Here is a 25,261-nt window from a genome sequence, read left to right on the forward strand (position 1 = left end):
GGAATGCATGTAGGGCGATAGTGCGGGTTCGAATCCCAGGATATGCCTGAAAAAAAAGGAGAATTGAAAAATTTATAACATCCTATGCTTTTTTGCCGTCAGATACGGATAGTGCCAGGCGTGACACAAACAAACACACAAACAAATACCAAATTAAAGCTGTGTGGACCCTGGCTAGCGCCAGACGTTACTGAAGTAACGTCTTCTGCATAGCTACGGGAATAAATATTCTTTATTGCTGGTCTTCGGGCTACACTGCTGTCTTGTCGTGTCCCCTGTGAACCATATCACCTTACTGGAGTACTGGTATACGAGATATTCTTGGACATGATGCACATTTAATTTTAGTCCAGAATTCAATTGAACCGCCCGTAAATGATACCAGGGAATTGGGGATACCTTTCGGCAGACCTCGGCACACGTCTGGACTACTGTGAAGCGGCTAGTTTTAGCGCTGGTGAAATTTTAGCGATTTAAAGGAAAGGAGTGTTTTCACTAGAGTTTTGCCGTACCGCGCCAATAGGGCTTGAAAGTGCTACGTCACAGCATAGCAACAATTTCAAAAATTCAAAACTGGATCCACTTGGATCCAGTTTTTGTATGGATCTAAGCACATTTCAAGCGTATGTGCAGTTCAGTTCTAGTTATCTATTTTTTCACTCTGAAACTGAAAAACACTCATGCCCACTAAAATAAGCCGTTCTACAGGAGTCGCTTTGGTATTTTGTTGCTACTGTTGCTGTTAATGGTGTTGCTGCTGCTGTTGCTGCTGTTGCTGTTGTCATTGCTGCTGCTGCTGGTGTTGTTGGTGCTGTTTTTGCTACTGCTGCTGGTGTTGGTGCTGCTATGACGATCGCTGTTGTCATCGTCATCATTCTTTGTGTACAGGTTGAGCCAGTCGTTCAGTCTTCCATTGCAAGAAAGTACAATCTCCATCGCTCGGTCCTGGAGCGTCTCTACTTTCACCCGGTGTATGAAGCTGTGCCCATGCTGCGTATTGATCTGCTGCTCAACTATCGCTGTGTGCGCGAGGTAAGCAGCTGCTGAGCAGCTCAATGTGCTCCTCTACAGTGTAGTGAGTGAATGCCATGCGTTTTGTGCTTGGTGTGTGTTTGTGTGTGTGTGTGTGTGTGTGTGTGTGTGTGTGTGTGTGGTGGTGGTGGTGGTGGTGTGGGGGGGGGGGGGGGGGGGGTATGTGTGTGCGTGTATACTGTGTGTGCGTGTGTCTGTGTCAGTCATCAGCCTTGCAAGCTGTTGAATGGTGTAATCCCAGCACAAGTTGCTATGTCTAACATAGCTGTTCGCTATCATCGCTTCCGCGATGGGCAAGTCTGAGGTCTGTGTCAGATCCTAGAGCTAGCATCAGACCTCCGTGACTATACTGTTTGCGTGCTTGTGTGCGTGCGTGCGTGCATACGTGTGTGTGTGTGTGCGTACATGCGTGCGTGTGCATGCGTGCGTGCATGTGTCTGTGTGCGTGTGTCAGATCCTAGAACTGGCATCGGATCTCTTCTACCAGGGGCGTGTGCGCCACTGTCATGTTAAGAAAGCCGGTGGACCGCAGGATAGATCACCGTTGACGTTTATCAACGTGTCAGGGTCAGAGTGCCGCAATTCAGACTCGCCGTCCTTTTTCAACTCTGATGAATCAACAGCAGTCATACAAGAGGTGGGTAGCGTGGGTGACCGGTAGGTGTGTGTGTGTGTGTGGGGGGGGGGGGGGGGTGGGGGGGGGGGGGTGTTGGTGGATGGGTGGGTAGGCAGATACTGTATAAGCAGAAATATTCGTCTGGAATTTAATTTCGTCTTTTTCGTCCAAGGCGCTTTTGGACTAAATTAAATCCCGGACTAATGTTGATTTGTCCAGCTTTTCAATACACTCTTATGATCCATGGACGAAATTTACAACCGGACGAACTCCCTTTCTTTGGAGTTGGACGAAATTATTGACCGACGAAATTTTCTGCCTGTACAGTAGGGAGGTGGGTAAGTACGTAGGCAGGTAAGTTGTTTGTTTGATTGGACGGATGGTAGGTAGGTAGAAGCAACAGTATAATTTGGAGCCTCAATGTTGTGCTCACCACTGGTTATTTACAAAAACAGCAATGACTCTGCAAGAGACCTGGCGCGGGATCTTTTAGGGCGCATGCCCGTGTAACTTGCTCATGCGCGCAAATTGGGCCAGCTCGCTGGGCTGGCTACTAACGCTCATTTAGCATCCCCCCCCCCCCCCCCGCCTATGTTGGATTACGCCGGGAGTGCTGACACGAGAAACTGGTTAAAGTGTCGAAGCAAGCGCATAGTGACCCCGCTTGGAGCCACTAGATGGCTCGTAGCTGAGCCGCCAAATGACTCCGCATGGAGCCGTCAAATGACTCCGCATGGAGCCGCCAAATGACTCCGCATGGAGCCGCCAAATGACTCCGCATGGAGCCGCCAAATGACTCCGCATGGAGCCGCCAAATGACTCCGCATGGAGCCGCCAAATGACTCCGCATGGAGCCGCCAAATGACTCCGCATGGAGCCGCCAAATGACTCCGCATGGAGCCGCCAAATGACTCCGCATGGAGCCGCCAAATGACTCCGCATGGAGCCGCCAAATGACTCCGCATGGAGCCGCCTAATGCTAAATGTATAAGTACATGTATGCAGAAAACCAGTTGGCGGATGCGATGGAGTCAAATATGGCCGGGCTTGAGCGTTGTCCTATGGGCAGATCCTCTGGGCGGACAGGAATTTGGCGGAATGCACTTTTGACATCAAGCTTAGCAAGATACACCGGGGCAGGCAAGTGCATGATAAGGTTAACAGCATCGTCAATAGTGACATAATGCCCGATGATAATGGAGAGAAAAGGGGTCTGCTGGGATAGAATCATTGACACTCTGACCCTCTGGCACACTGGACAAATGGTGTATCATGCGTAATTTCCCCGTTCTTCTTAGGAAGCGGCCCTATACCAGAGCAGCGCGTAAACGGGAAAAGGGGGTGCAGGAAATGGGCCAGCTGTTTCATGCCTGCTGCAGGAAGCGTGACGTTGTGCAGAAATAAAGTTAGGGTTAGCATGTGCAGAGGGTAAATTCTGTGACTCACAGTTAGTTGAGCGGTCGCCAGTGAAGCCTACATCAAAAGCCGAATCTAAGACCATGACTGTACATATTTATTTCCGGCCTGGACATGTTTGGCCGGAAATTTGTTGCGGCCGAAATTTAGTTTTGCAAGGTTCAGTGTGACAGTGTATACAGGCGGCAGCAGTACAGGCCGAACATGTGTTTTAGTTCTGGGAGGCTGAAATTTGAATGTGCCGAAAATTTGTCCACTTACAGTATGGATGTTGCTAGTGTCTATGCAAGTACATCTTATAGAGTCAGCAGTGGTGCTTACTGGGAGGGTTTATGAGTGATGCTAGTGCCTGTACAGGGGCGTCGGAAGGAGTTTAACATTGGTGCGGCCAAAGTGTGAGAGGGGGGGGGGGGGCCGGGGGTCTTCCCCCGTGATTTTGTTTGAAAATTGGGCCTAAAAGGCCATATTTTAATGCTACAGAATAATATGAGAAAAAAGAATATGCGAATATCCGTACATTTTTTATGCATGCATGAGATACCCCACACCTTTTCAGGCCTGCAAAAAGCATAGATTTTTAGAATTTCGACTTCGTTTGACAATTGGAATGTATCATTGTGTTAGTTCTAATTCTGCCCATACAAGAGTACTGAGAGGCCGGTTCCCGTCTAAAAAAATCGAAAATTATTGGTGCGGCTTTGGCCGCACCTGCCGCACTGGTTCCGACGCCCCTGCTGTACAACTACTGGGATGGTGTATGAGTGATGCTAGTGCCTGTACAACTACCGAGAACCGAGTCAATACGGGTGCTTACACAGCTACTGGCTGGGCCGTGTGCGCTGAGACCTGGGATGCTCCAGTCCTTTCGGCACCGGAGGCAGATGTGAGCGAAGCAGCACTGCTTGAACTGGCACTTTCCAGCGTTGTAGTTGCGGCGTATGGGCTGGCTAGTTGCTGCAGTCCTGGATGCGAATCCATTGCTGGACTGGCGGTTGGCACGAAAAGGGGCATGGAAATGCTGGTGGGTGCACTAGGCTGCATTGCTGGCAGGCGGGTCGTACCTTCCCGGTCAAGCAGAGCTGCTGCCACAGGTTGATGTCGATGACATCTAGTTTCTTGCCATGCTGTGAAGCAGTGGTGGAGCGGAGCTGACGATCGTACGGAAAGCTACAAGGACATCTTGCCGTACGACAATTGCCGTGTGGTGCTGAGCCCGGCGGTGGGTGGCTCCGACTACGTCAATGCATCGCTGGTGCGGGCGCGCACGGACGGCATGCCCGACGCCATCGCCTCGCAGGCGCCGCACAACGACAGCGCGTCCGCCGTGCTTCGGGCAGAAACTGACGATTGGCTACGGCAATCGTGGCCTGGTACGATAGGCACTCATGAAGACGGTGAGGAGCAGCAGAACGCAAACCATTCACGTATATGGTCCAGGCCTCAACCCATGTGCTAAAATCATGCACCCTACGACGAACAGTTCTGGGCTCAGATTCAACCAGTGCTAGTGCGCCGGACGAGCTGCCGGATGAACGAAGTTGGAATGCCATCGGTACTGCACTAGACTTGGCTGCGATCGTATCGGGCAACAAATAATCAAAGTCCACGAACTCATCTCTCTGTATGCGATCGAGGAGAGCCCGTGGTAGAGTCAGGTTCACCTGGTGGGGCTGTTGGTGCTGCATGCCGGTCGTTGCTGCGTTCACAGCAGGGTCCGGGTTGCTGATGGCAGGCGGCGATGCTGAGCCAGGCAAGGCGAGGAGAGGCAGCGGCTGGACAGCATTGGGGTGACAGCAGTAGATACAGCGCGTTGAACCTCCTCCGCCATCATGGCCTGCATTGTGGATGTGTCCTTGCTGTCCGGAGCTCGGCTGGGGCCTGTTGGCTGCGTTGGCGGCAGTGGCCATGCAGGCGCCAGTGCCAGATCTTTTCGGCACGCCAGACGAAGTTGCAGCCACCACGGGGGGCTCGACAGTTGCAGGTGCATTGGCCTCGCTGCGGCGTTTCCTGCGATTATCCATGGCTCGAAATACTGGAGCGCAGAAGGGAAATCGGAAATCACAGCAAAATGTTCTGCGAGTTGCAAGCTCGAAAGTCAAAAACCGTTATGACCCTGCAAGAGACCTTGCGCGGGATCTTTTAGGCGCATGCCCGCGTGACTTGCACATGCGCGCAAATCGGACCAGCTCGCTGGGCCGGCTGCTAACTTGCGTTAGCATGCTAACGCTCATTTTGTTGTTGTTTGTTTTCAAGCCACAGTTCTGTTAGATTGTACATTGCATTTGGAGTGGTTGGTTTCTTCAGTTCAACTCCACAACAACACCAATGGATGGAAACACAGAACACAAAGACACGAAGGACACAAAATGCTTGGCTTACTAGTAGCGGGAGGGGCTGGCTCTCGCCAAGTATGGCCAGTCTCGGCTAGTTTCCCTGGCATCGCCGTCGTCCTTGAGGGCCACTGCACCTCCTTGGTCCTTCTGAAGTTCTGTGCAGTCCGGGCAGGCATGCACCAGATGCCCTGTCTGTCCACAGTCAGAACAACGGCGCACCTGCTGCTCGCGCTGAGAGTAATTGTTCCGTCCACGTTCCGCTGGTGCTGGATAAGGAGAAACACCTGAAGAAGAAGAGCTCAGAGCTAAAGTGTCAAGCGTTTGCAAAATTCGGTCTAGCATGAAAAACATCGGCTCAGTACGTGTACTAGCAGTGCATGGCATCGATGCTGCTGGTGGGACTGGGAGTCAAACGTCAGCTCTTATACTAACTGCTGATATGTTCTTTTATAGCTACAAGGATGACTAATTGCACTGTAAGCATTTCATATATGTTGACACGTATGTGTAAAATATATTATGTTCTTGTTCTACATTGTCCTTGTCGTTAGGTGCGCAAGTTTGTTGATGGTGGACTGCAACAGGATGAGATTGGAGTGGTCACACCGTATGCCAAGCAAGTTGAGCTCATTCGCGGTGGACTGCGGCGCAAGAAACTGTACTCTGTAAGCTGCAAGTTCTCAATGTGTGTGTGTGTGTGTGTGTGTGTGTGTGTGTACGTGTGTGTGTGTGTGTGTGTGTGTGTGTGTGTGTGTACGTGTGTGTGTGTGTGTGTGCTTTCGATCTGCTGCTGGATTTAAACGGCACAATTGCGAGCGTGGCAAGCGACCAACAGCGAGGGAGCGTCTTGAGTTCAAGTTCTGCTGTGCGTGCGGCGAGAGATATCGCAGACAGCAGGATCTGCAGCGGCATGAGGTCGGATGTTCTGCCGCGACGCCGTGATGCTACTCCTTTGTTCCCCTCCTCATGAGGGCAGCTTAGCCGTTTAACGGCAGCTGTTTGTCAAGGTCAAGGTGTGTGTGTGTGTGTGTGTGTGTGTGTGTGCGTGTGTGCGTGAGTGTGTGTGTGTACGTGTGTGTTTGTGCACGTGTGCATTCAGGCATATCTACTCTCTGCATGCTGTCATGCGATATGTTTATTAATCGTGACATTGCTCCACCATACGTAGTGCTGTCACTCAGACTCTCTGGACAGCTAGCTGTACTCGACCTTGTTAGGTCTGTTAGTCAGCGGAGCTCAGAGTTGTACTATCTGTGACCGTGTGTGTGTGTGTGTGTGTGTATGTGTGTGTGTGTGTGTGTGTGTGTGTGTATGTGTGTGTATGTGTATGTGTGTGTGCATGTGTGTGTGTGTGTGTGTATATGCATGCGTTTCTCAGGTCCGTGTAATGACGATGAGAGCACTGCAAGGTCACGAGTTCCGTGCTGTCATAGCAACCACAGTGCGTACGTGTGGCTCCGACAAGGACCGCAATCCCGATGATCCTATGCTTGGATTTTTGTCTGGACCGAAGGTACGTTCAACTATGCCATATGGGCTATCATCCACTCGTCAAATTGCACTGCTTTCAACTCAAGTCTTCACGTACTTGTACAGGCATATGCAGTCCTGCTCAATGACATCCAGTCGTGTCACTCGAGTTTGCGCCTGGCACCATTTCCCAGCCCAGTGTTCGCAAGTCTAGGGCTGCGCAACGCCCCGGCGCATACTCGAGTGACGTGACTGGATTTCATGGAGCAGCGCTGTAGATTTTATGTACCCATTCTACACGCCCAGGCTGGTCACACGAATCTTCTGTAAGAGTGGACTGGAAGCTGTGTGACAAGTCGACTGTTGAACAATTTGCAAATTTTCCACCTTGAGAGCACAGAGTTTAACCACCCTGCCATCACACGTCCATCTTTTATTCCTCTAGTACAGAGCGGAGAAGAAATAACACCGCAGTAAGGTTTCTTGAGTTAACGATGGATTTTTTTAGGCTACATTCTAATATTGTGCTGCAGCACTGTGTTGAAGTAGTAACGAGGCGTTCTCAAACATAACCACTCTCTTCCGTTGTAATTCAGGGGTAGAGTGTTGTGTGTGTGTGTATGTGTGTGTGTGGTCGTATAGTTACGATGCCGACACTCTCCTCGTCGCCCCCACCTCGGAGTCCTTCGCGAGGCCTTGCAAGCCCGCGAGTGGAGCAAACTACCGCACGAAGACGACGACTTGGAACGACTCTCAGCATTGGCTCATGGAGTGTTCGCTCTGTTGTGGAGAATGATGGACCAGTTCAAGCGGCAGCCGTGAGAGGAATCGTTTCCGATGATAAGCCAGATCATATAGCTGCCAGAGATGGCTCTCTCGAACATGGTTCCTGAGTCCCTGACCTCTCTCTCAGCGGGCTGCCGTCGCTCGCCGTTCCATATTGTCGGCCCCGCAAGGGTACACGTGACCGTAATGGTAGTGTTTTATCAGGACCAGGTGTGTGTGTGTGAGTGTGCGTGTGTGTGTGTGTGTGTGTGTGTGTGCGTGCGCGTGTGTGTGTGTGTGTGTGTGTGTGTGTGCGTGCGTGCGCGCATGCGTGCATGTGTGTGCGTGCATGACCGCGTGCAAACATATGTGTGCACGCGTGTGTGTACGCGTAAAAGTGCGTGAGCATCTGTACACAGTGTCTTTTTGTGTGTCTTTTTATTTTTTTCCACCGCAGATATTCAACACGCTGGTGACACGTGCCGAAGAGTGGCTGGTTGTCGTTGGTAACGCCATGACGCTGATCACCGTGGGCAACAACAGAGGGCATTGGAATCACTTCTTGACGCGCAGCAGCCGCTTAGCTGGGTTCTACAGCGACACGAACGAAGACTTTGCCACTCTGTGTGAGAAGACTTCCAGTATGCAGTAAGTCAAATGGCTGACTTGTTACACTGCATTTTATTGCACAATATTGTTACAGAAGAAGTAGCGACGACCCGGCCATTATGGAATCCAACACACCACACCACCACACCACCACATTGCGCTCTTGGCCGATCCAAACTCTGCACTCACATCACCATCACCACAGCAAGGACAATTCCGGTATATAGATTGATATTAGTGAGGTTCTGCTCTACGTTTCGGGAACACGACGCAAAGAATCACGCGAACTCTTGCCTGTTCATATGGTGAAGTAAAATGAAGAAACAACAAACAAACAAACTCTCTTCGCGTTCCCGTAACGTAAAGAAATCCAGTTCTGCTCTCCGTTTCACGTGGAGAAGTCACGTGGGATGTGCACTGGGAATTTCCCCTTCCACATTTGGCAGTTTTCTGCCTGCACTCGAATGCTACCCAGCAGATCCGTACGCATTTTCTTTGCGTGTGCCACAACGTAGAGAACCTCATCTCCGCGTAGAAATTTGGACCCAAAACACGCGAAGCCGTAGACTCTAACCCAGACACCTGCTCTCTACGTGATTTCTCTACGTTTCACGTATAGCAGAACCTCTCTAATGACAATGACCCTCCAGACAGCTGCTTCGCTCCTCCTGAGCTCATCAGTGGAGGCATATGTTGAATGAAAGAATAATAAGAATAGACTGATCTTTACAGGGCTAAATTGGCGCAATTGCGCTCATTCTGCATAGAAGCGTGGCATACCCTAAGTGACAAAAGTGATAACAAGGTCAGGTGATAACGACACGCGCTCATGGCTGGGACAGGAACATGTAGCACGTGTGAAAAGGGGGGGGGGGGGGCGCAAAAAACAGCAGTCAGTCTAACACCAGAAAAGTTAGTTATTGCACGTGCCACAAAAACAAAGATACTGCGACTGATTGTACTTGTCCCATCACGTCACTATGAATTGTTGACACCTTTACCTTGTCTGTCAGTATCACCCTTTGTCTTCAGACCTTTGTTTGTCTTCAGACTAGGGCTGAAACGATCATTCAATAACTCCTAACGATCGACCAATATCATTAACGATCGATATATTGGTTTGTCGATTCTTGTCTGCTCTACCCGTGTACTTCGAACACCAGTTTATGAAGAAATTCCACGATACCTTTTGCTACGGTACATAATTGTGGCTCCGCACTGTTGACATCTGGCTGATTTATCAACATGAACTAGAAAATTTCATGTTGTTTCTAGAGTGAAGTATCTTGTCATCACTCGCTGGCAACTGCTCTTATCTCCGACCTCTCCCACAAATGAACCGAAAAGACAAAGTCTCCTCTCCCGATCTCTTTCAAAGCCAATAATAAATTTTACTGCGCTTAGAAGTACATGATTGTACTCGTCTTCACTATCGGATGGAGTACAAGGGCTAGAATACTGTCACTGATGTGCATGCATAAAAAACCGTTAGCACTCGTTTTGAACACTAACGATTATCGATTGCACTCTTAACGATCGATATGCGATTTATCGGTATAATTGTTTCAGCCCTACTTCAGACCTCTGGGGGAGTATACATTGTATGCCGGGTGACTACTCTCTATCTGCTGTGCTAAATTAGCACGACAGCTTTTAGCGCTCCCCTGGGGTAACCCCAGGCACTTTCCACTACAAATAGTAACAGCATAGTTCAGCGTCATTCCATTGCCAACATGTGTGCCCGGTGGTTGGTAGGCTTGTGAACTTGTGATGCTGTCTGATGGGTGCTTTGATGCGAAATGCTTAGCAAGAGGTGAGCTGCAGAGAAGATTCCTCCTGGTTGTAGTCGGTTGCTGTGTGTGTGTGTGTGTGTGTGTGTGTGTGTGTGTGTGTGTGTGTGTGTGTGTGTGTGTGTCTGTCTGTGTGTGTGTGTCTGTGTGTGTGTGTGTGTTTGTTTGTGTGTGTGTGTGTGTGTTGTTGTTGTTGTTGTGTGTGTGTCTGTGTGTCTGTGTGTGTTCATGTAGTACTTGTACAGACTAGTCTGAGAGAGATAGAGAGATAGAGAGATAGAGCAGTGTAGCCTAGTCTCGGAGAGACATAGAGAGATAGAGCAGTGTAGCCTAGTCTCGGAGTACTGTAAAAGCCATTATTCTAACGGTGCGCATTTATAACGATTTCCTAGAATTGACTGGTTTACGTGTACCAAAGGTAACGATTCTTACTCATTCTCGACGCTCAATAGCAACAGTATTGTATCGATTTCTGTATAACGATTTCTATTTTAACGACAGATTTCTCCTCGTTAACTCGTTAGAGTTAACACTTCGTTATGAACATGGCTTTTACAATAGTACAGCCTTGTCTTGGGAGTAAAGACACAGTCTAGTCTCAGAGTAGTACAGCCTTGTCTGGGAGTAAAGACACAGTCTAGTCTCAGAGTAGTACAGCCTTGTCTGGGAGTAAAGACACAGTCTAGTCTCAGAGTAGTACAGCCTTGTCTGGGAGTAAAGACACAGTCTAGTCTCAGAGTAGTACAGCCTTGTCTGGGAGTAAAGACACAGTCTAGTCTCAGAGTAGTACAGCCTTGTCTGGGAGTAAAGACACAGTCTAGTCTCAGAGTAGTACAGCCTTGTCTGGGAGTAAAGACGCAGTCTAGTCTCAGAGTAGTACAGCCTTGTCTGGGAGCAAAGACACAGTCTAGTCTCAGAGTAGTACAGCCTTGTCTGGGAGTAAAGACACAGTCTAGTCTCAGAGTTCAGTGTAGTGTAGTATAGTGCTGGCATTGTGTGGCAGTGTGCACTGATGTGTATGTGACTGGGAGAACTGGACATTGACAACGAGACAATGAGGTAATGTACATGTAGATATGGGTGTTCTTTTCTCATGTTCCAGGGCCCGCATTTCTGTGGTATGTGTATGGTACATGTATTCTTTACCCACAATCCCTGGTCTGGATTTAGAAGTATCTGGCATTCTTTCCTCATGTGCCAGATATATTTCGGTGGTGTTATTTTCTGTTGCCTGAGTGCCACTCTCTCTAAGAACCGTGCTTGAATGAGAGATTTGATCCTTGTGTCTTTGTTTGCGAATTTCTTCAACAGGCTTTGCTATGCACTTGCAGATTATAGTGTGTGTGTGTGTGTGTGTATGTGTGTTTGTGTGTGTGTGTATGCGTGTTTCTGTGTGTGTGTGTGTGTTTCTGTGTGTGTATGTGTGTTTCTGTGTGTGTTTCTGTGTGTGTGTGTTTCTGTGTGTGTGTGTGTGTGTATGTGTATGTATGTGTGTGTGTGTGTGTGTGTGTGTGTGTGTGTATGTGTGTGTGTGTGTTTCTGTGTGTGTGTGTGTGTATGTGTGTGTGTTTCTGTGTTTCTGTGTGTGTGTATGTGTGTTTCTGTGTGTGTGTGTGTGTGTGTTTCTCTGTGTGTGTGTGTATGTGTGTGTATGTGTGTGTGTGTTTGTGTGTCTGTGCACACACCTGTTTATTTCATGTTCTTGTTGTCTAATCTAGTGACATGATTGCGAATGCGACGGACCCGGAGTACATGGTGAGAAGGATTGCTCTAATGTTATCGTCTGTGAAGTATGATGGTGCTCTCTCTCTCTCTCTCTCTCTCTCTCTCTCTCTCTCTCTCTCTCTCTCTCTCTCTCTCTCTCTCTCTCTCTCTCTCTCTCTCTCTCTCTCTCTCTCTCTCTCTCTCTCTCTCTCTCTCTCTCTCTCTCTCCCCCCCCCCCCCCGTGCCGCTGTCCCTATCTCTCTCCTTCTCAGTGTCCGTCTGTCTGTCTCTTTTTTTCTGTAGCATATTTTGAGTTGAATGTCGACTTGTTCTGCAGTGCAGCATTGCAAGTTGTTTTGTTGAACCATGCAACACATGCACAGCTCTCAGGCTGCAGTTCATCCAATCCTGCTGTAACCATGGTAACCAACCGATGTCTTTATTACACTAGTCACACCAGTATAGGGCACCGAAGAACGGAGGGACTCAAGGCGCAGCCTGCCATTGTTCTCTAAAATGTTCAAATGCTAGTCGCTTTGTTCATATTCCACGATCATGGAGAGCATCATGCCATGCAAGCACACCACATACAAAGCAGTACATGTGTTCCTAATTCTGCAAATCTAGCCTGGATTGTTCTTCAGTTTGTGACGTTTTCCAGCCGAAGTGTGCAAAGTACATATCATGATACCAACCCTGCATAAAAACGTCCTGGACTGTGTACCATCTAAACTCAAAAATGTACTAGAGCTGGCTGTGCGTGCCAAAGAGCAGCATTTCGAACGTCCCCATAGCTCACATTGGCGGTGCGGTTGGCACACTAGGTGAACTAGTGGATGGTTCCGATTTCGTACATCTTTATGTTCGGGTTGTCTATGGTGTTGTGACACCAATCACGTTTCAAGTTGCAAGTGAAATGATAACGACAGCATCCCCAAATCAGTACTAGGCTAATAGTTCTCAATCATCAAAACTCTCACATCCTTCTTGTTTATGTGCTGTTCCTGTTGCTGTTGCTGCTGCTGTTGCTGTTGTTGCTGCTCTTGTTGCTGCTGCTGTTGCTGTTGCTGCTGTTGCTGCTGCTGTTGCTGCTCTTGTTGCTGCTGTTGCTGCTGCTGTTGCTGCTGTTGTTGCTGTTGCTGCTGCTGCTGCTGCTGCTGTTGTTGCTCTTGTTGCTGCTGCTGCTGCTGCTGGTTTTGGCTGTGGTGGTGGTGGTGGTGGTGGTGGTGGTGGTGGTGTGGCTGCTGGCGCTGCTGTTGTCGGTTCCTACTGCTGTTGCTACTTGCCAGCCTAGAGATCTTCCACGGGCCAGCACACTACCTGGGTGAGTAGTAATCGTAACGATGGTTAGTAGTAATATTACGATGGTTAGTAGTAATATTACGATGGTTAGTAGTAATATTACGATGGTTAGTAGTAATATTACGATGGTTAGTAGTAATATTACGATGGTTAGTAGTAATATTACGATGGTTAGTAGTAATATTACGATGGTTAGTAGTAATATTACGATGGTTAGTAGTAATCGTAACGATGGTTAATAGTAATATTCTCTTTGATATCACGTTCCATTGGGAGGAGGCTGGCGACCTTCTACTCTTGTTGAGATGTGATTATTGGAATCAGCAGCAGTCTCCTCCCCCCCCCCCCTCCCCGACACACACGTGCACCCCTGTATATGCACCACCCTCACACATGCACCCCCTGTATATGCACCACCCTCACACATGCACACACCCCCGACACACACACATAATATACCCAACACACACACACACATATACCCAACACACACGCATGCACCCCCACCCCCATAATGCTACACACATGCTCCCCCCCCCCCCCCCCCCACACACACACATGTACCCAACACACAATCCCCCTCCCCCGCCCCTGCCCCTTCCCCCCCCCCATAATGCTACACACATGCACCCCCTCTCCCCCCCCCCCCCCCACACACACACACATGTACCCAACACACAATCCCCCTCCCCCGCCCCTGGCCCTGCCCCTTCCCCCCCCCCCCACACACACACATGCACCCAACACACATATACTCCTCCCCTCCCCATAATGCTACACACATGTCTTGCATGTTCGCTTCTGCAAGGGCTCATGCCTATTATGTCTGATTTCTCGTTCAGAAACCAAGCCTCTATACAAATGATTCGGGCGGCAGACCCCGAGAAGCGAAAGAGGATGTTCTGGGCTTACTTGGAACCTGATGTTCGGGAGCTCTACCCTCTCAACTATCATCAGATATTGGGTTAGTGCACTCCTGCTTTGCTTGTGCTTGTGTGTGTGTGTGTGTGTGTGTGTGTGTGTGTTTGTGTGTGTGTGTGTGTGTGTTTGTGTGTGTGTATGTGCACTAGTGCAGACGTATGCGTGTGAGCATGCGTTCATGTATACAGTCAACTTCGCTAATAACGACTGCGGATATAACGACAATTCGCGAACAACGACAGAATTTCCATGCCCAGAACAAAGTCCATTCTACCTGTATATACATGTACCGTATTAAGTCGCACCTTTTTACACTAAAAGTCAGGGTAAAAAAGTGGGTGCGACTTACAATCGAGCATGACTTACTACTGAAGTGAATATATCGCAACAATATTGCTCAAACCTGGAAATGGCGGTGCGACTTTTAATCGAGTGCGACTTTTAATCGGGGAAATACGGTAATGAGACTTTGTGTATAACGACACTTGGCGAATAAGGACACTTTTCTGATGCTGGGCCGAGTGTCGTTATACGCAAAGTTGACTGTACGTCCATTTTCCTGTACCACACTGGACTCATCAACACATCAACACCATACAACACAACCGTCCAGGGTTTCCCGGGACAGTCCAGGGAATAGGGTGTTTGTCCCGGGACAGTCCAGGGAATAGGGTGTTTGTCCCGGGACAGTCCAGGGATGTCCTGCGAAAGTCCAGGCATTAAAAGATGGAACTTTTGAAATGGAAGTTCTCCTTTTATGACGCTTTTTCAGTGGTTGGTTGAACTTCTAGATCCATTGTAAGTAGTGACACAGCATGCAGTAGCGCGCACTAGATAAAATAATAAATAAAAATACATTTCCCGTTTGTGTCCTTCCCTCAAACTAGTGAAAAAAATACATCTATAGAAAGTAAAAAGGACCAAGGAACTACAAGTTTCTCAAAATGCGAAGACTCCACTGTAGCCATCCACTATATCCATACATCTTCACAACACTCTTCAAACGGTCTCTGCTCGGTCTCTGCTCGGTCTCTGCTCGGTCTCTGGGCTACACTATATTGTCCACTAACACCACCAGTTACTAAACAATCAACTCGTGCGATAACGTAATATAGTTGTAGAACGTCAGTACCGTCGGTCAGTGTCGTGCAATGTTATCGCATGAGCTGATTGTTTAGATACTGGTGGTGTTAGTGGACATTATAGCGTAACTTGTAGTTCCTTGGTCCTTTTTTCTTTTTATAAATAATCCTTGGCTCTCCATCTGAGTTCAAAAATACATCTGCTAATGATGGATGCGCTAAAAAAACTGGTGTCCAGGGAAAACGGTCTAAATCAAGGGAATTCAGCCTCGTTGTCCACGGATCTCAAGCCTCCAGATTGGCTTGTATGGAACATGTGTGTAAAATTGTTTGCTTTTGTCTCCTGTTGTGTGTGTACCTGGGTGTGTGTGTGTGTGCACGTGTGTGTACGTGTGTGTGTGTGTGCGTGCATGTGTGTGTGTGTGTGTGTGTGTACATGCGTGTGTGTGTGTGCGTGTGTGTATGTGTGTACGTGTGTGTACATGCTCATGTGTGCACGTATTTCAGGTGTGCTGGTTGGCTGGGAGGTTGAGGATCTGTTTGACATGCTAGCAGATGGCTGGCTTATGAAGTCTAAAGTGGAAGAAGTGGCACTGGACCTTGGGTATGTTTCCAATCTAGCAGCTGCACATTATACTCCGGATATACAGTCAACTTTGCTTTTTTAAGGACAATCGGCGGGGCATCAAAAAAGTGTTCTTATTCGCGAAGTGTCTTATACCCCAAGTCTCATTATGTGTATTACAGTTAGATGGGACTTTGCTCTGGGCATGGAAATTCTGTCGTTATTCGCGAATTGTCGTTATATCCGCAGTCGTTGACTGTACCTTGAATTGCCAAGATGTTGGCAAAAAAAGAGAGATGTGCATTATGCTCAGGTGCGCGTTATTTTCCAGCAAATGCGGTATTTGCGCAGCCCGATTACCCCGGATTACCCCTGGACTACCCCGGATTTTCCTGGACTACCCTTGGATTACCCCGGATTACCCCGGGTCACCCCGGATTATCCTGGACTACCCTAGTTTCTCGTCACACCTTTACACGTGAACCTTACGAATCACATTTGACAGATTGTAATCCATCATGCATGAAATTGCCCAAATTATTGTAATGCCGTGAGTTCTTGCTCGAGTCTAGAACATGTAATCAAAACGTCTATCAAAATCAGAAAACGCTCAGCAGTCGCCTCGAAGAAACCCGAAGGTGGTCCGAGGTCTATGAACAGAGGTCCCCCTCACTTTATTCTACCCCGTTTCTCCATCTCTCTCAATGGTGCGGTATGCACGTGTGTGTGTGTGTGTGTGTGTGTGTGTGTGTGTGTGTGTGTGTGTGTGTGTGTGTGCACGTGTGTGTGTGTGTATGCGTGAATGCGTGTGTATATCCAATATGCCACCGCCCCGCTGTGCAGCATCTGATGGTTCTGTGGTATTCAGTAAAAAAAATGTGTGTGTGTGCATGCGTGTGTGTGTGTGTGTGTGTGTGTGTGTGTGTGTGTGTGTGTGTGCACGTGTGTGTATGTGCATACATGCATGTATGTGCATGTGCGGATGCTTGTGTGTGCTGTGTTTTGTTGACAGTGTGGCAGTAGTTCCGGAAAGGGACATACTGGATGATCTGGGTGATATTCTCCACGACAGCAGTCTTGAACTGTCAGGGAATTTAGGCCTCCCACCGCCACCAGCAGCAGCAGCCTTATCTGCACAGCAGCAGGATTATCAATTTCAGCGCGGTGTGCGCCCGGTGCCCAGCAGACTGTCCACAAGTGCCGCTGAGTTCACACCGCAGGGCTTCATGCAACAACAACAGGCCATGCAGGCAACGCCGCCGCCCGACAACAACGGCGATGCGTCGTCGTCCGCAGGTTCCTTGATGCACCAGGGTGGTGACCCTTCGCTCACAGGTGTCAACTCTACTCATTATGATCAGATGCTGCCGCCGATGGATCAGCCAGCGCCACCGCAGCCGTCTTCTAGTGTTGCTACTGCTGTTAATGGCAGTGGCGGTGATGAGATGTCCACACCGACGTGGAATGCTGATGCTAATGTTGAAGGTGACTTGGTGTGTCATTATGTGTGTGTGTGTGTGTGTGTGTGTGTGTGTGTGTGTGTGTGTGTGTGTGTGTGTGCGTGCATGTGTGCGTGTGTGTGTGCGTGCGTGTGTTTTTTCTCTATGTGTGTGTGTATGTGTGTGTGTTCTAGCTAGTTTGGTTGGTGGGTACACTTATACCTGATTGTAATGGGTATGTTGCCAACAGGCTTGGCTGCTTGAAGGTTTAAGAGGGCATGTCTGAGAATACCAAAGTATGTGTGCAAGTGGATCTCTCCGATTTCGCTCAAAATTTGCAGGTAGGTTCCCTTTGGGGTGTGGATCGATTATGCAAAGCCCTTGAAAATTTTTCTGAAGGGAACCTTGAAATTTGCATACCCCTCAAAAATGGCCGAAATATCACATTATTTATGGGTCTAGAAACGAGTCACGCCACAGCGTATACGAACAAGCTATGAACAAAACTCCATCAAGCCAACATTGCCTCACCTTAGAAGAGTTCCTGGAGCAGTACCGCTTAGCCACGCCAGCATCCCAGAAGACGAGGTCCATCACCCCCTGACGCCACAAATGATCGTCTTGAAAATAGCCAATTTACAAGCGCTGGCAAAACAGCCAGCTACGTCCTCAATTGGCCAGAACTATACACCGGCAGATTGTAGAACACCTCTTCTAGCGCTGAGGACATGTCCCCCATCTTCCTTTTGGGGTTTTCTTGAAATAAACTTTTTTGACTTTTTCCACTCGACCATGCTGAAATACGGCCAAAGTCATACTTGCGCAGGAAAGCTCGCTACTCCGCGACGTCTCCTCAGCAATTTCTACTCCAACACTACTCCCAAGGCCGCAGAACAAAGTGTAGTGTTGACTCTGACAAGGAAAAGCAGCGGTGATCACTTGTCACTCCAAACGACAAGCTTCTCCTTGCGCCAGCAATATTTTTTTGTGCGACTGTTGATGCAAAAGTGGCTGAAGGCCTGAGCGCAGTTTTTGAATTCTATTGCAAGATGCACGGTGAGATCGCGTGCTCTGTGACGTAGGATGACGCTTCCTGCATCACGTTACGCGGCCATCGATCGCGAATGTGCCTGGAACGCTACTCGGAACAGACCATGATGGCAGAGGTAAGATGAGCTTCATTTCCTGCTTGAACTGCTGAGAACCCCCACAAACTGTCCTAGGAGTGTTGCAATGGCAGCAAGCCGTTGGAATATGCCCCGTACAGCATGGAGAGTTATTCGTCTTTCACACTTACCTCCTGCAATCCCGAACATAGTCCAACAGTAAAAGTCCCTTGTTTTCATGTCGATGCTCGACGAAAGCGACTAGCTCGGTCCCTTTGTGTTGACTGGCACGCGAGAAGCATGCACTGGCTGCACGCACTTGTCGCGTGAACTGCATGAGAGATTTCTTACATCATAAAGAATGTGATTTCATCATCATTTCACTGGTCTTCGACCTACATGGTCAGGGAAAGTCCCGGTTCGTAGGCCTACAACACGGTCAGCGTGTTCTTGAGCGCCGTAACAACACAAGTGTGATCACTTCCAGACCAACGGGCGTTCAAGGTGAGTAACAAGCGCACTTGACAAAGGTGACTCTGAAATCTCGTGAGCCGTGGGCCACGCGACTTGGCATTCTTGCGTCACAAGGCACGTGATTTCACCGTGCATCCTGCAATAAAATTCAAAAACTGCGCTCAGGCCTTCAGTCACTTTTTCAGCAACAGTCGCACAAAAAATTATTGGTGGCGCAAGGAGAAGCTTGTCGTTTGGAGTGACAAGTGATCACCGCTGCTTTTCCTTGTCAGAGTCAACACTACATGTTGTTCTGCGGCCTTGGGAGTAGTGTTGGAGTAGAAATTGCTGAGGAGACGTCGCGGAGTGGCGAGCTTTCCTGCGCAGGTATGACTTTGGCCGTATTTCAGCATGGTCGAGTGGAAAAATTCAAAAAAGTTTATTTCAAGAAAACCCCAAAAGGAAGATGGGGGACATGTCCTCAGCGCTAGAAGAGGTGTTCTACTATCTGCCGGTGTATAGTTCTGGCCAATTGAGAACGTAGCTGGCTGTTTTGCCAGCGCTTGTAAATTGGCTATTTTCAAGACGATCATTTGTGGCGTCAGGGGGTGATGGACCTCGTCTTCTGGGATGCTGGCGTGGCTAAGCGGTACTGCTCCAGGAACTCTTCTAAGGTGAGGCAATGTTGGCTTGATGGAGTTTTGTTCATAGCTTGTTCGTATACGCTGTGGCGTGACTCGTTTCTAGACCCATAAATAATGTGATATTTCGGCCATTTTTGAGGGGTATGCAAATTTCAAGGTTCCCTTCAGAAACTTTTTCAAGGGCTTTGCATAATCGATCCACACCCCAAAGGGAACCTACCTGCAAATTTTGAGCGAAATCGGAGAGATCCACTTGCACACATACTTTGGTATTCTCAGACATGCTCTCTTAATGTTGTACCTGCCACCTTTGTTGGTTCCAGGGTTCATATACTTTCTATTTGAAGTATACATACCTGGTAACCATGGACTGCTTCTGGCTAGATTAGCTCTTGTGTAATCATGGTGCTAGTGAAGCTTATATCAGATCCACTCTGATTTAATCAACCACGCTAGTAGCAAGTATTACCTTCACTGGGGACAGTGGTGACTGCAGTTGGATCCCGGGATGGATACCCTGATGCCGTCAATCCTTTTTCTACACCTTGTCCTCACCCACTTGCTAGGTGTGGTGTCATTTTCAAGTCCACCCAGAGTTTTGGGGATTTCAGGGGTGTCGGCCGTTGGGCGGTTCAATAACCAATTGAGTTATCTTTCCAAGATTCCCTTTGAGTCTCTCTCCCCTCTCCCAGGGAGACCCATGTGACCAGTTTTGGCAGTGAGCAACAAGTACAAGTACAAGTGTGTGTGTGTGTGTGTGTGTGTGTGTGTGTGTGTGTGCATGTGTGTGTGTGCATGTGTGTGTGCATGTGTGGGTGTGGGTGTGCATGTGTGCGTGTGTGTGTATGCGTGTGTGTGTATGTGTGCATGTGTGTGTGTGTGTGTGTGTGTGTGTGTGTGTGTGTGTGTTCATGTGTGTGTGTGTGCGTGTGTGCGTGTGTGCATTCATGTGCACATACAGATCATCTGCGTGCAATTCTCGGCCAGGAGAACCACGTTATGATGGACATCGGTGATCTCGTTACGCTTCTGAAGGAGCGGGTAATGCGTCAGTTAGGCATTGTGCCAAGTATGACTGACTCTGTGGTTAACCCAGGGCAACTTGTCCAGGTTCTGATCAAAATGAGTCATGTCTTGGATCGGCAAGCTAAACACCTCGCTGATCGCAGAAACCTGCTGGCACTCCAGCAAGCGGTAAGTCTTTGACGCACCTGTATGTGCCCCCACCCCACACACATGTGCACGCACGAACACACGAACACACGCACACACGCACACACACACACACACACACACACACACACACACACACACATGCACACATGCACACATGCACACATGCACACACACACACACACACACACACACACACATGCACACACACACACGCCTGTCCTGTCCTGTCGAGCCACTGCCACAAGGGTCACGTGGGCCTCAGAGTGGCAACGGAGAGAGAAGTGGAGAATGCCGTCCCACGACATACGGGACACAAACAACGAGAGGTCGCCAGGATTCAGGTCACCTACGACTGTTACCACGAGACTGGCGTATGACCGGGGGAGAACCTGAGCTGCGGTGTCTATTCCTGCCCTGGACCGAACGGAAGCAGAGGCCTCAGGACGCACAGTGGGCGCCACAACACGGTTCCACTGCGGCTGGGGACTGAGCCACACTTTTGTGACGGGCAAGGCCACCACGGCTCAAGAACCAACGGCCGCAGCGATCACACGAACATGCTCCGCGCTGTTCATTCATTGGTTTTGCACGCTCTACAGTACACTTGTTCCTGGCACGATCCTGGGGGCGCGAGAAATACCTCTTGCACACAGAGCAGTTGTGTGCAGCAGCCGCATCCCTAAGGCCGCTGTGCGAAGAAGATGCATCAGCGTCTGTGGAGGTGTACACTGACTGCCACTCGGCGCGAGACTCCCGTGCAGTTGCATACCAGCTATCATATACATCACGGGACTTGAGGTCGGACACTGCACAGTCCTTCCAGCGGCGCCGAGGACCATGGGCCGGGCGACAAGCAAGTATTGTCCCGAATAGGACCTGCCGCGGCATCCTCTCCGACTCCATGCGGACCACATCGCCCAACCACTCCAGCCGGCGGTTCGCAACCTTGATATTGAGAGGCTCGGGATCACCCCACAGTTCCAACAGTTGTACGTTGGAAATGTGATCCCTCCAGCACTGTGAACGGGATACGCCAAGAATCGACCTCACACATCTCGTGTGAAACACGGACAGGCGCTGCAAATCACGTTGGAGAGGTGTCCAACACTCGGAGCCGAAAAGCAATAGCGACATCACGCAAGCGTTGAACACGCATCTCTTGATGTGGGTATCCAGGTGCCGGTTGTTAAAAACGGAACTCCTCAATGCACGACAAACCCGTAAAGTGCTGTCTATACGAGCATCTACGCAAGACGATCACCCGCCACACTGTATGATGGAGCCTAGGTACTTAAAGTTGGGGACACACTCTATATCAACACCCGCGAGCTCCAAAGGCGCACAATCATCTGCAGAGGCGTGGGAACCTGAGACGCTCCCTTCCTCCTTTATTCCCAATCGAACTCGCCACTTCCACCGAAACTGAGTGACTGCGCCCTTCTAGATGGGGATTTGTATGCAAAATGTCACTAAACGCGCCGTTTCCGTCTCATAAAAGCATGGATGACCGCGGTTGGTTCATATGTCTTTTGGACGCTGCGTCGACTGGTTTGGTCCGAAAAGGCTACGATGCAGCGTTCGGCCCTTATTCCCATTTGAACACGGGCGAGTAAGCGGTCACGTGCTCATGCGTACACCAGTCGCCTGGTTAAATCGTGAGGTTCACAACAGAACAGGAAGTCACGCCCGACGACATTGACTAGCGGTGCCGACTGTCTCCTCGTATATGTACGCTGTTCCCACTGTATTGTTTGCTTTACGCTTGAGCCATGTGACGTGATTGACAGATAGTCTTGTAGGCAAGCAGCAAGTATGCATGTGTGACCCATAGGCTTCCATGGCGATAACCTGTCTAATGTTTGTGCTTTATGTTTGTTACGGAAGTACACGTTGGCTTTCACGGTGCTTGTTCAACCTGCATATGTTTGATACATGTGATATGCCGTGTGGTGTGTGTGTGTGTGCACGTGTGTGTGTGCCAGCTAGTTCGGTTGGTGGGTACACTTATGCCGGATAGTGTTGGGTCTGTTGCCAACGGGCTCGGCTGCTTGAAGGTGTAATGTTGTACCTACCACCTTTGTTGGTTTCAGGGTTCATATACTTTCTATTTGAAGTATACATACCTGTTAATCATGGACTACTTCTGGCTAGATTAACTCTTGTGTAATCATGGTGCTAGTGAAGCTTGTATCAGATCCACTCTGATTTAGCCACCCACACTAGTAGCAAGTATTACCTTCACTGGGGGCAGGGGTACCTGCAGTTGGATCCCAGGACGGATACCCTGATGCCGTCAATCCTTTTTCTGCACCTTGTCCTCACCCACTTACTGAGGTGTGGTGAGCCCATAAGTGGGATCATTTTCAAGTCCACCCAGAGTTTTGGGGATTTCAGGGGGTGTCGGCCGTTGGGCGGTTCAATAGCCAATTGAGTCATCTTTCCAAGATTCCTTTTGAGTCTCTCTCCCCTCTCCCGGGGAGACCCACGTGACCAGTTTTGGCAGTGAGCAACAAGTACAAGTACAAGTGTGTATATGTGTGTGTGTGTATGTGTTTATTTACATCTGTAGGATCATGACCAGTTGTGTGATCTTGCGCACGAGCACAGGGCTGTGTTGGGCAAGTTAGATGAGCTTGCGCTTTCCAGCGATCCACTGCTAACCGATGGTCAGCAGCAGCAACAGCAGCAACCGCTTCCTGGTCACCAGCGGCAACAGCAGGCACCGGCAATTGCACCACAGCAGGATGATCTTCCACAGCACCCCAAGCAGCAGCAGCAGCAGCAGCAGCAAGATAGTTCCTCGCACGCACATGAACAAAACGAACAGCAGCAGCAGCGACAGCAGCAGCTACAGCAGCAGCAAGACGGTACACTGTCAGCACAACAGGCACAGCAAAGGAGACCTCAGACCCGGTCACAGACAGTGCAGCAGCAGCAGCAGCGACGTACCAGCAGTGATATGGCATCACACGCACAAACACAACCATTCCCAACACCATCATTATCGTCGCTATCGACAAGAGACCACCGCGACAGCTCCATACCTCCTGGATACTATGCCCAATACCATAATGCAACAGCAGCAGCACAAGGTCCAAGACACGCTGCTCCTCAGGCAATGACAATGCCGGGAATGCACGCATTGCCACATCGGAACGCGTCTGCTACTGCTGCTGCTTCTGGTGCCTACTCTCCTCTTACGCAGCGGCAGGCGAATCCTTATTTGGCAGCAGGCAATCTTGGCCGGGGCGGTGCACGACCCTCCTTGCTAGGTCCAGGTTATCAGCATGCAGTACCAGTAGCGGCTGCTGGTCAAGCATTACCTAGCTACGCACCGTCACGATATCATCTACCCGGTCTACCTAGGCCAGTGAGTATGCTGCCTCCTCCTGGTGCACAGCATCCTGCCACTGCCACCACCGGCGCTCGACCTAGACTCTCTCGTAAGAATGCTGTAGACCAGTGTGTGTGTGTGTGTGTGTGTGTGTGTGTGTGTGTGTGTGTGTGTGTGTATGTGTGTGTGTGTGTCCATGTGTGCATGTGTGCATGTGTGTATGTATGCGTGTGTATGTGTGTGTTTGTGCGTGTGCATGCATGCATGCATGAACGGGTGTGTGTGTGTGTGTCTGTGCGTGCGGGTACTTGTCTGTTCACATGCGTTCTTTGTCTGTTCTCTTGTCTGTTCAGATCCGTGAGATATGAATACAAGTTCATCATTGGGCGGCGGTTCACACCATTAGCCTCAGGCCGATCACATTCAAGAAGGTAGTATCACACGAAGACAGTGCTACACGTACGCGCCCTTCTTCTCCTGTCAACTCTTCAGTTTGTTTTGATCAATCAGTTCTTGATGTCCGAACGCTTTGAACTGCGCGAAAATCCGCCAAGTTTCAACTCTGAGCCGCCATCATAGGGCCTGAAAGATTTCACGTAATATAATTCTGCTATACAGTGATGCTATTCATCTGTACCTGCTGTACCTGCTGTTAGATCATGGCTCTGCTGTTCAATCATGGCTTCTTTTTTCTCTCCCTCTCTGTGCTTTTAAAATTTATTATGTATGTGTACGTATTAATGAGCTGTTGTAGTAATAGTATTTCTCTTAGTCCTAGTACTAGCAGGGTAGTACTAGCGGGGTAGTACTAGCGGGGTAGTACTAGCGGGGATGAGTGGGCCGTGCAGGCACAGTGATGAACCACGCTAACAGTTCATGTCCAAAATGATAAATGACAACAACTACAACAACATAATTATTATGTCAAATGTTTTCTATGGATTTTTTTGTTGATTGTTTTAAAGAGTGCTGTGATTTCTACATACTTGTTTTACTTGTTGACATGACGTGTACGCAGGCCAGTAAAGCCTGTAATGCAAATGTACATGCTATCTTCGCCGTGCACACAGCTGTTCCCCGCGTTGATTTGCTACATTCACCCCCACCGCCGCGCACACACGCCTACTACTGATCCTGAGCTGCTGTCCTGCTGCGAGCATGTGATGTGCGTTTTAGTTTTTCAGCGCGACTCGATTTTCTCGACGGCAAGGAACGCACGCCTCTCCCTTGCCTGCCTGCACACACACACACACACACACACGCACACACACACACACACACACACACACACACACACACACACACACACACACACACACACACACACACACACACACACACACACACACCTATTTACAATGGTAGAAGACTTTTTTCTTTTTTCTTGTTTTGCCATCACTTCTAGCGAGCGAGTACTAGTAGTACTCGTACCGGATGCAGGATTTCCTTGTCACATTTTAAAATTGTTTTTTGTTTGAAGAAAAAATAGAAGATTCCGGCTCAA

The 25,261-nt window shown here is 49.2% G+C and overlaps 1 protein-coding gene across 1 annotated transcript in view; it reads left to right on the forward strand.

Annotated features, from left to right (window-relative positions):
* The window catches only part of LOC135829347 (probable helicase with zinc finger domain), a 53,525-nt gene extending 28,264 nt beyond the window's left edge, over positions 1-25,261 (forward strand). The window contains exons 13-25 of the mRNA XM_065341753.1: positions 889-1,032; positions 1,487-1,669; positions 5,949-6,062; positions 6,776-6,910; positions 8,090-8,280; positions 11,750-11,786; positions 13,025-13,059; positions 13,880-14,001; positions 15,548-15,644; positions 16,618-17,090; positions 20,209-20,441; positions 22,993-23,866; positions 24,111-25,261. Coding sequence (XP_065197825.1) covers positions 889-1,032; positions 1,487-1,669; positions 5,949-6,062; positions 6,776-6,910; positions 8,090-8,280; positions 11,750-11,786; positions 13,025-13,059; positions 13,880-14,001; positions 15,548-15,644; positions 16,618-17,090; positions 20,209-20,441; positions 22,993-23,866; positions 24,111-24,118 — 2,646 coding nt within the window. The 3' untranslated portion in view covers positions 24,119-25,261. The remainder of the gene's footprint in view (positions 1-888; positions 1,033-1,486; positions 1,670-5,948; positions 6,063-6,775; positions 6,911-8,089; positions 8,281-11,749; positions 11,787-13,024; positions 13,060-13,879; positions 14,002-15,547; positions 15,645-16,617; positions 17,091-20,208; positions 20,442-22,992; positions 23,867-24,110) is intronic.

Source organism: Sycon ciliatum, chromosome 13, assembly GCF_964019385.1.
Source record: "Sycon ciliatum chromosome 13, ocSycCili1.1, whole genome shotgun sequence".
Lineage (NCBI taxonomy): Eukaryota > Metazoa > Porifera > Calcarea > Leucosolenida > Sycettidae > Sycon > Sycon ciliatum.